Genomic DNA, 10,699 nt, shown 5'->3' on the forward strand with positions numbered 1-10,699 from the left:
CACATCACCAAGACAGATTTGCTCAATTGAGATACGTTTCCATGTGGCTATTGAACAGTTTAATTTCATGCAAGTCAGGAAATGGGGAGAGACAAGGCCCAGGTACCAGGACTTGGAAGAAATATCATCTCTGTTTCTTTGCCAAAGTGTGGTGTCAGGAATCACACTGCTTGCTCATCAAATTTATAGTTCAAAGTCAAATGGTTGTGGACGGAAAACCCACGAAAGGTTCTAAGTTGAATATCCATTAACAAAACAAAAAATCTGAATTAATTTGCCACAATCTGGGGAGCCAGTAGAGGAAAGAGACAAGATGGTGGTTAGAGAGGCTACTTTGTTTTGAGCGCTGAGGTTTGTCTTTAGTCTTACTAGTTTGAAATTGTTCTTGTTGTTGTTTTAAAACATTAAGCATTGCAGTTTACTCAGCTAGTACTAGCTGTTACATATAGACAATGAGCATATTTGCCTTATCTTCTATTTTGTGGATTCAAAGGGTTTTCCCTTTTTTCAGTGTTAATTGCCAACTGCAAGTTACTGGCTGGGAGCCAGCAGTGTCGCATACTTAGGTCTTTTTGGAGTCTGAGTTTTGAAAATGACATAATTTGAGGGTTGGAGACCACCAAGATCAGGGAGGGCTGATTTAAATGCTCGCCTCTATTTCAAAACTGGCTTAATTGTGAATCATATCCTTTTGCCCTTTTTGGAAATGTAAGAATGTCATGTGGTTACTCAGTAGAGAAATAAGGGGACTTCCTACATCTTCAGGGCCATTTTCACTTTTACTTCATATATTCCAGGGTTCAGAACAGTGATGGCAAAACCTTTTCAGCCCGTGGATGGCATTCCCTTCTGAACAACCTTCTAAGGACCATATACCATGGTGGGTGGGGCCAGAGGCAAAAGTGGGTGGGGCAACTGATGCAAATCTTACCTTTGTAGAGTAGACTAGTTTATGTACACACACACACACACACACACACACACACTACTCTACAGTGGTACCTTGGGTTAAGTACTTAATTCGTTCCGGAGGTCCGTTCTTAACCTGAAACTGTTCTTAACCTGAAGCACCACTTTAGCTAATGGGGCCTCCTGCTGCTGCCACGCCGCCAGAGCACAATTTCTGTTCTCATCCTGAAGCAAAGTTCTTAACCTGAAGCACTATTTCTGGGTTAGCGGGGTCTGTAACCTGAAGCGTATGTAACCCGAGGTACCACTGTATCCAGCCAAGCAAGGGACATTACCAGAGTTCAACAACACATTCCAGCCAAGCAAAGATATTTGAGGTGTGAAGCAGGACCAATGACGTGTGTAGCCTTGGGAGAGTTATACTGCCAGGGAGAGGTCTGAGGACCACATTTGGACCCCACTGCCAGAAGGCCCCCACCCTGGTTTAGACTATGCACTGAACATAGATTCTGCAGGTCTGAGCTTTGAAATCCCCTGACTGGCATAAATGCTGTTAAGTCTTGCCTTTACTTCAACTCTCCTCTCTTCTTTGCTCAACAAATTCATTTTATATCTGAATTCATCATCCCAGCACCCCAGTAACCGAGTTCAGACAGTTTCATAACCTGCTGATTTACAAGTGAAACCTGTGATGGATCTATAAGTCATTTCACTCTACTTTTTACTGCATCATCCAAATAAAAAATAAAAAATAACAACAATAAAACTGAACCAGGTTCCTAACTCTGGCACAAGCCAATGCAGTTGTCCATAAAGGAAGGAAGAGTGCTGACATTTGTCTGCCTCATTTCTGCCCATTCCCATCATGTAAATTGTCTTTGTTTGCTTTCAAAGATAGCTGCAAGCGTTCTGAAAAACAGAAGCCTCAAATATTCACGGCAACGTATTTGTACAAGGATTCACGCTGTTAAGTTTCTAATCTTTGCAGATGAAAGAGCCCAGAACAACAACTTTTATTTCCCCCCAGAATTAACGTAGAGGAGCATGACTTGAATTAAGTACAGAAAGGATTTCATAAATTTAACAACAGCGTATATGAGCAGTCTGGCAAAAGTGAAATTCTTTTGACTAAAAAAAGACCCTTCACTGAAGCAGGAAGAGAATTAAAGACTCAAGAAATAATGGCCTCCCCCCCCCCCAACTGGAACTCGCTGGAACTCAGTTTTGGCACATCATGGGTGGGTGCCATTGCCATTCTAAGAGAACAAGGGAGGTGTTCATAGTGAGTTCCAGCATCTCTTTTCCTAGAAAAAATAGCACTGGTGAATTACTTAATTAGTAATGTGAGAGGTGCTAGAGTACAAACCTCCCTCCTGTGATCTAGAAGTGCCTATATTTTAACCCTACTGCAGTCTGATTTAGGAAAGAAAAAAATATTCTGTATATTTTCTGCCAAGCTGCTGATATGAAGGGAGGCACTCTCAGGACTCTGGTGCATTGTGTATGAACTCTGGCAAAAATTAAGCATGGGTGTTGCTCCTAGTTGCCCTCTTAAAGATGGCGGCTTAGCTACAGGTGGACTTCCCAAGCTTGCTTGCGTGCCGAAAGCACAACCGTTTATTTTTCTCTGTTCTGGACTTGTGTCTTTCATTTATTCATTGCTCTGACTCTTTAGGAACTTTCAGGCTTTACTTTTAGCTCATTATTTGATTTCAGTAGGTTGTTAATTCTCAGGGGCTGCCTGGTGACTACCACAACATTATTGCTTGCCGAGATCTCCTAGGCCACCTTACCATCTGTTGCCTTCTGCTTCCTTCTTTAGAAAATAGTAAGTGGTCTTATTGTGATATGTACATCAAACAGAAAATGTTGTGGTGGCAACACCACCCATTTACTTTCAGGCAAACATTACTGAGGGTGGCTTAATCATCCAAGTTCCTTTTTTCTTTTACTTGGAAACCACCACACTTTCTTCAAATCCACTCCAACACCCTTTCCCGCCCCCCCCAAGTTGAGGACATTGTGCAGAAACACAAAAAGCTGCCTTATACTGAGTTGGGCCATTGGTTCCTCTACTACAGTTTTCCCCAGCAGCTCTTCAGGATTTCAGACGTCTCTCCCAGTCCTGCCTGGAACCTTTGACAGGCAAATCAAAGGCTTTATCACTGAGCCACAGTCTTCCCCTATGATGGGATGTGGGAAACACACTGATGATCACGTGGCAAATATCTTGGCCAATTCCATACTGGCTTATTGATGTCTGGAATAGCAAAGATAATTGGCCGACAAAAAGAATAAGTTGGGTGAAGATTAAAAATTGAAACATCCTGCTGCTGGAATATTGTGAAGAGATAACTGTGCAAACCACCAAGTAAAATAAAACAATAGGCACAGATGCTTTAATACAACAATAAATATAATGATGTATCCCAATGGATGCCTGATCCAGAAACTAGTGTGACAACCAACTAGGCAACGTAATCACTACACGCATGGAGTAAGTGAAGTTAACTCTATTCAGAAAAACAGGATCTGCTTAGGAGTGCCATGCCTAATGAGCACAGCAACTCACTCTTCTTCGGTAGGTCTTTTCCCTATGTGGCCTTTGCGGATACTGAAGGCCTTCCCACAGCTGCCTAAATCTCCTCTTTAGGTCTTTCCCAAGCAATCTGAGACTACGCCGGCATGTCTGCCTTTACTCCTCCTGCTTTATTCCTCTCCTGGTCCTGGTTTGTCCCAGCAGCAGCTGGAGGCGCCTGTGTTTCTTCACCAGGTTGACTCATCTCTGCCTCTTTGCCTCCCTCCTCTTCTGCTTTCACTTCTGATTCTGGACTTCTCTCTGTCATGGACTCCCCCTGCTCACTAAACCCTGATACCTCTTCAGCTTCCAACACCTCCTCCCCCCTGTCTTCTCCCTCTGACCACTCATCATCGTCCCACCACCTGGCTCTAAGCCTTCTTCCCTTGAGGGTTCCTTAGCTGGTTCCTCCCAGCATCCCTCTGCATCCAACCAACAAAAGTAAAATTTGAATTTGTCACTCACTTTTGCCACTGGCCCACCCACCACTGGCCTGTGGCCCCCAGAGGATTGTCCTGATGGGAATGTGGCCCGCAGGATGAAAAAGCTTCCTTACTCCTACAGTATAACCTAAACTTCACAGGCCAAGGGTAGCTGATGGACTGGATGTATGGACGAGTTTTGTCTTCTGGTTTTTAATTTCTCTCTCCCATGGTGCTTTAATTCAATTTTACTTGAAACTGGTTATTGCTACATAGGATATTGAAGGTCTGGATGATACAGAAGATGAAGCCTCAGCTTTCAAGACTCAGATGGGGCTTGGTAGAAGGCTTTGTGTTGGGGGCAAAGAACGCCATGTTCATGTATTAGGGAGTATTATTATTATTAATAATAATTTATTATTTATACCCCACCCATCTGGCTGGGTTTCCCCAGCCACTCTGGGCGGCTTCCAACAAAACACTAAAATACAATAACCTATTAAACATTAAAAGCTTCCCTAAACAGGGCTGCCTTCAGATGTCTTCTAAAAGTCTGGTAGTTGTTTTTCTCTTTGACATCTGGTGGGAGGGCGTTCCACAGGGCAGGCACCACTACTAAGAAGGCCCTCTGCCTGGTTCCCTGTAACTTGGCTTCTCACAGCGAGAGAACTGCCAGAAGGCCCTTGGCGCTGGACCTCAGTGTCTGGGCAGAAGTAGAAGCAAGCTAGTTCTCAACTGTGTTTATTTAAGAAATCTCTATACTTAAATCCCCCAAGGCAGCATACAAAATCAATAAATAAAATAGCCCATTCAATACATGCAGGCCACACTCTCAAGCATTCAAGTACAGGATGGGGAAGGGCACGTCTGCAAAGATGCCACACAACCACCCCACCCCATATGTGTTCATTGAACATGTGGGTAGCAGCTGCAAGATATATAAAAACAGCTCATATAAAATACCAGTGATATATACAAACAAAGGGAGCTGACTCACAATAACAATCATGAATACCATTTACACATGGGAAGATGGAATTGGCCTGGCATCTAAAAGATAGCAATGATGACAAAAGGCAAACATTTACACAGAGCTCCGTAGTTGCAGTGGCCACCACTGAAAATTCGGCTCGACAGAACCCACTTGCCTAACCTCCAAAAGGTCTGTTGTGCACAGATCTCAGTCGATGGTCAGGTTGCATTGGAGACCACAGTCTTATAAGATGCTAGGCTGTTTCATTATCCAGGTCTTGCCCTATATAAAGCTTTAAACATTGAAACCAGTCAACAGCCTGGTGGCTTCATCCTGCATCAATTGAAGTTTCTAGGCACTTTCCAGATCCACCTGTATCCAGATAGCCGCACTCCTAGTGGAGATAGAATCATAGAACCATAGAATCATAGAGTTGGAATAGACCACAAGGGCCATCGAGTCCAACCCCCTGCCAAGCAGGAAACACCATCAGAGCACTCCTGACATATGGTTGTCAAGCCTCTGCTTAAAGACCTGCAAAGAAGGAGACTCCACCACACTCCTTGGCAGGAGCCAAGATGTCAGGAGCCAAGATGTCAGGAGCCAGGCTAGCTTGGCTGTGTGATGTCATAGAATCATAGAATTGTAGAGTTGGAAGGGTCCCTGAGGATATCAAGTCCAACTGCCTGTGATGTAGGAATATGCAGCTGCCCCATATGGGGATCAAACCTGCAACCTTGGTGTCATCATCACCATGCTCTAACCAACTGAGCTATCCAGGCAGGGGCAAGGTCAGTGGTGTGGGGCTTCATTCCTCTTCTCAGTTTAATCTGAGTGCAGCTTTGCACAGGCACTTGGACTCAAGCGCTTTAAGGGGGATAGACCGTTGCATAGCATCCGAATCCCAAGCAATCATCAAATGTTGTGCACCAGTGAGCCAAAGCTCTCCAGCCTTCCACGCAGTTTCCATCAGTCCAAGAAGTGCATTTAGCATCATTTGTACCAAGGCGTGACCCTTTTAAAGAGATACCTTGCGTTACTCACCAGCATCTCCCTAAAGTGATCCCCCATTAAGAAGTAAAAGATGGGGTTAATTACACTGTTCAAAAAGGCAATGGGCCTTGTAACAGTATAAATCATACTGATAAGGTCCTTGTCGCATGAGGGACGCTTCCAGGACTGCATCCGGGAGGCGATCCTAACATTGCGCATGATGTGATAGGGAATAAAGAGCAGAGAAAAGATGGCCACAGCCATGACGATCAAGGTGAGAGGTTTCTCTAGAGTCAGGGCAGCAGTGAGCTCTGCGCTGCGACTTTTGATGAAGGCATGTGTTTTCCTGTAAAAATAGCACATGGCGCACAATGGGATTATGAAGCCAGTCACTGTCAGTATCATACTATAGATTAGGCTGTCTTTTGCAACTCCGGAGCTTGCATAATCCATGCATAGGCTACCATTGCTATTATTTTTCTGGTCGTTGAGGAAAGTGAACATGGGCGTCAGTTCCAATGTGACCACAACCCATATGGCGATTGATAAAACAATAGCCGTGCTTTTCTTCTGCAGAAAGTGATTTCTGAAGGGATACTTCATGAGCAGGTATCTGTCCATGCTGATAACGGTCAGGAAGAGGATGCTTGTATATAAGTTGACGTGCAGCAGAAACCTGTTGGCTTGACACCAGTCTTTCCCATAGGACCAATTCCCTTGAGAGTAACTTGACACCAGCAACGGGAGTGTGCAAAGGAATGAAAAATCCGACAGCGACAAGTTGAACAGGTAGATGTTGCCGCTTCTCCAGGTTTTGAGGCAGAAGATGTACCCAAAAACAACAATGCTGTTGCCAATGATGCCAAATATGAACTCCAACGTGTACATGGTGGAAAGGTAATATCTTTCCAGGGATTTCTCTCTATCCCAGCATTCTCTGATGTCACCTCCATCCTGGAAATGTAAAACAAATGTCATTTTGGTTTTTGGTTTTTTAAAAAGGCATTTACTTATTGCTTAGCTTACACAGCCAATGTGATTATTGCCTTGTCATATTCCTGCACTTTCAGTCATGCCAAATGTTAGATAAACACTTCAAGTTATTCAGTCCCTCTTCTTGCATAAAACAAATTTCATTGCAAAACTCTTCTCAAGAAAAATGAGGCGCTGCCGTCTTGACAAGGTGGGGACAATGAACTTGAATATGATTATCTTTGTATTTGGTGTGTGTTTCAACAGGAGAGAGAGAGACTTTTTTTAAAAAGGGGTGGGTGGGAGATCACTTTCTTAGTGATCTTGAGTTTTCTATGCTTCTTTCTTAAGAGTCTCTGGGATCTGAAATACTGCCATAGCAAGCTGGGAGGCTGAGGAAGTTCCTCTCTAGCTTCACTTATTATCTGAGACACACTAGATTTAGAGTGGTGTGGGTGGCCCCTTCGCACGGGGCGTCATGCTGAGGGGCCACAAAATAGGCATGTCCAAAGTCCGTTTTGGGGGTCCAATCCGGCCCACTGGTCAATTTAATCCAGCCCATGTGACAGTATATGTCCTGGGGTAAAATCCTTAAAAAAGCTCAAGAACTTTGGTTGGCCCTCACACATGTTCACTTCATCAAATCTGGCACTCTTTGAAAAAAGTTTGGGCATCCCTGGCCTAATCTAACTGAGTCTGAAAAAACCCCTCCTCTGTTCTGTCTTAAGGCCAAATTTTATGTGCCATCTGTCATTTAGTTTGACATTGCATATATGATTTTGTTAAATAAATGGCTGGTACAGGAAGGCAGTGAGCCAAATGTAGGGGGAGGGGGCTTTAACACTTTGACCTCTACATGCCTAGTATTTCCAATGAGAAGAACACTCTCGTGGTGACCATTGGAGTTTTCTTCCCATTACAAGGAGCGGGGGCAGGGGATGGAGAGATGGAAATTCGGGGGTGGGGGAGTTCCAATTCAGTTTACATTTAAAGGCAAATCAAAAACAACTTTCAAAAACAACATGAAACCCAAAATACAGTAATCCTTCAAAAATTCACAAGTACCCAAATTTTGTCATGCAGTGCTTCACCTGAGTGATGTTTACAAAAACCCATTTATTAGGGGAACTTGTTCATAAAATTCATGTATTTGTGAATATAAAATTCAAAATGCAATGTGTATGGGGAAATTGCTTGCAAAAAATAGTCAAAACTGCATACAAAACTAAAAAGGAAAAAAAAAACCACACAAAAATCTGGATGAATTTTCACAGGATTTTTTTTTTTTTAGAAAGTGCAAATTGCTGCAGAACAAGAAATTGCTGCAAACAATTAAAAAAAAAAACCCCAAAAGAAATTAACTCAAAGACTGAAATATAATTTAAAACTCAATGTGTTGTATCCAACATTAATCAGACTCAGAGTAGAACCACTGAAATAAACAGACACATTCATTGATTCAGTGAGTTTACTATGACTAATGCTGGCTATTAAATTCGCACACTGATTTCAGTGGGAACTTGTGCAGCTAGCTTACTCTGAATCCAACTCAATATCTGCACATTGAGAAGTTTGTTTTTTCGGAGCCTAAAATATCTGAAGTAAGTGAATTTGAACAAACAGGGGGCCAATCAAAAAGAATAAAATAAGAATTTGCAGAAACAAGTTCTACTGATCCTCACTTAAAATGTGTTTTAAAACAAGATGCCTTCTGAAAATTGGTTTCTTAGACAGGTATCTCGCAACTTACTTGCATTTAACTTGTACACATTTGGCTTTATGCTCTTGGAATTATTGTTATTATTATTATTATTATTATTATTTAAAAGAGGGTGGAAAGGGAGGGGGGAATTGGCAATCCCACCCTTCATTGCACCTGATGTGTTTTGACTGTATACAATTTTGGCTTTAGGCTCTATCCCTGGAATGTAATCCCAGCGTAAGTTGAAAGTTGCCTGTACATCAAAAGAATGACTAGAAAGAAATGTGTAATTTAAAGAACTGCATATGTATTACAGACACACACACACACACACACACACACACACACACCTGCCCCAGTCAAGAGATTGATAAAAGGCTTTTCTCTTGTGCCTGCGCCTGTACCTGTGAATAAACTGCACCTAGCTGTAGACAGGCATCTATGACTGGTCTGTGTTGGAGGAGATCCTTGCAATGTCAGTCAAGAGGTTATTCGTGCATCACCAAATTGCTAGATCTGATGTCTCCCAGGTGATATTTGAGCAACACCAATACAAATCCACCCCATGCAGAAAACAAGTCCAGTGCACAGATTATATTCCTTCTATTGATGTACAACTGTAAAATGAATTGGGTGCGTAGTCTTGCAGTCAGTTTATCTCCTAGGTTATTTTTTTTCTGTACACAACACAGATGGAAATGCTACCACAAGCACAAGGTTTAACTAGGATACTTTTTTTTTTTGTAATGGATGTTTGCAAGCAATGTTAATATCCATTACAAAACAATACAGCAAATATTCAGCAATTTCCTTATTAAGAACAATATAAGCAATAAGATCACTTTGATCACTTAGGTTTTATAAAGTAGCCTGCAAAAACCAACATAGCACTTGTAATATCCAGGATAAAATTCAAAGACAGGGATTATCCCCTTTACTAATTTTGTTAACTTGTTTACATATATTCAATCATAATTACAAGGTATACAAAACAATCTGCAAAAATTCTATTTAATAAACTGAAGGATATTCAGCCTTTTCCCCCTTTGCTTACTACTTACCATTCTGTAGAATGGGTATTGTCTCTTACTAGGCTCTTAGTTGAACATGATCTCTCTGCTGAAAGGTTCGAGTGAAGTAGAATGTAGTTCAACATAGCCATGCCTCATTTACATAATATTCAGCACATGGTTAATGATTCAAGGATTCCGGAAACTTGTTTGACTGAGAAGGATGTGCAGGCAGTTCCACTGGAATAGAAGGTATTGCAAAATCCATTCTGAGTCGACTGGTGAAATAATGGAAATATAATCCCTTCTAATGCCCTGCTGAAATCTTCCTGGTGCTCACTTTCCAAAAAACTTTTCTTTAGACAGCGTGTGCTGACGGGTCCTATTCTTTAAAAAGGAAACCAAAACCAATATTTGAATTCAACAGATGTATGCTGCTGCTTTCGAAATGCCTATGAGGGGTGGGAAATGACTTTGTGACTGAGTCATAAGATGAAGTGCAACTTACTCAAAGGCTACTTGCTAACCACGCCTTGCTACGTCTCAAGTACCTGGATTTAAGCCTATTTAAAGCCCAGTTAACAGAGTAAAATCTAGCAAATCTCAATGCTTTAGCTTGCCTTGATTGTGTGTCAAGCTCAGTCTTGACTTGCCTGCCTGCTTAATCACACTTGTTGTCGAATCTCTCCAGCAGATTTGATTAGCCTAATTTATTGCACTTCCTCATAGCTTCTCTGTGCCAGTGCTCCTTCTAACCTCTCTGACTTCACCAAACAGTACAGTGGTACCTCGGGTTAAGTACTTAATTCGTTCCGGAGGTCCATTCTTAACCTGAAACTGTCCTTAACCTGAAGCACCACTTTAGCTAATGGGGCCTCCTGCTGCTGCCACGCCACCGGAGCACAATTTCTGTTCTCATCCTGAAGCAAAGTTCTTAACCTGAAGCACTATTTCTGGGTTAGCGGAGTCTGTAACCTGAAGCGTATGTAACCTGAAGCATATGTATCCTGAAGTGTATGTAACCCAAGGTACCACTGTATAGTCAAAACAGGACACAGCTGTGCTATATAGCATTGGGGTGGCATGGGCTAATGTATGCGTGAGTGATCAGCCTTTGATGTTAGCTCCTGCATGCACAGA

The 10,699-nt window shown here is 42.3% G+C and overlaps 1 protein-coding gene across 2 annotated transcripts; it reads right to left on the minus strand.

Annotated features, from left to right (window-relative positions):
- Positions 1-4,634: 4,634 nt before the first annotated feature.
- On the minus strand, positions 4,635-10,098 carry SUCNR1 (succinate receptor 1). Of its 2 annotated transcripts, none has more exons than XM_081008296.1 (2): positions 9,611-10,098; positions 4,635-6,829 (listed from the first exon to the last, which is right to left on the minus strand). In XM_081008296.1, exons 1-2 carry the CDS (start codon positions 9,611-9,613, stop codon positions 5,876-5,878), a joined length of 957 nt encoding a protein of 318 aa, XP_080864422.1. In that variant the 5' UTR covers positions 9,614-10,098; the 3' UTR covers positions 4,635-5,875. The 2 variants fall into 2 exon arrangements, with proteins under 2 accessions (XP_080864422.1, XP_080864423.1); XM_081008297.1 differs by lacking the exon at positions 9,611-10,098 and adding an exon at positions 8,954-9,205.
- Positions 10,099-10,699: the final 601 nt, after the last annotated feature.

This window comes from Podarcis pityusensis (genome assembly GCF_964106645.2).
Source record: "Podarcis pityusensis genome assembly, chromosome: 5".
In the NCBI taxonomy this organism is placed as follows: Eukaryota; Metazoa; Chordata; class Lepidosauria; order Squamata; family Lacertidae; genus Podarcis; species Podarcis pityusensis.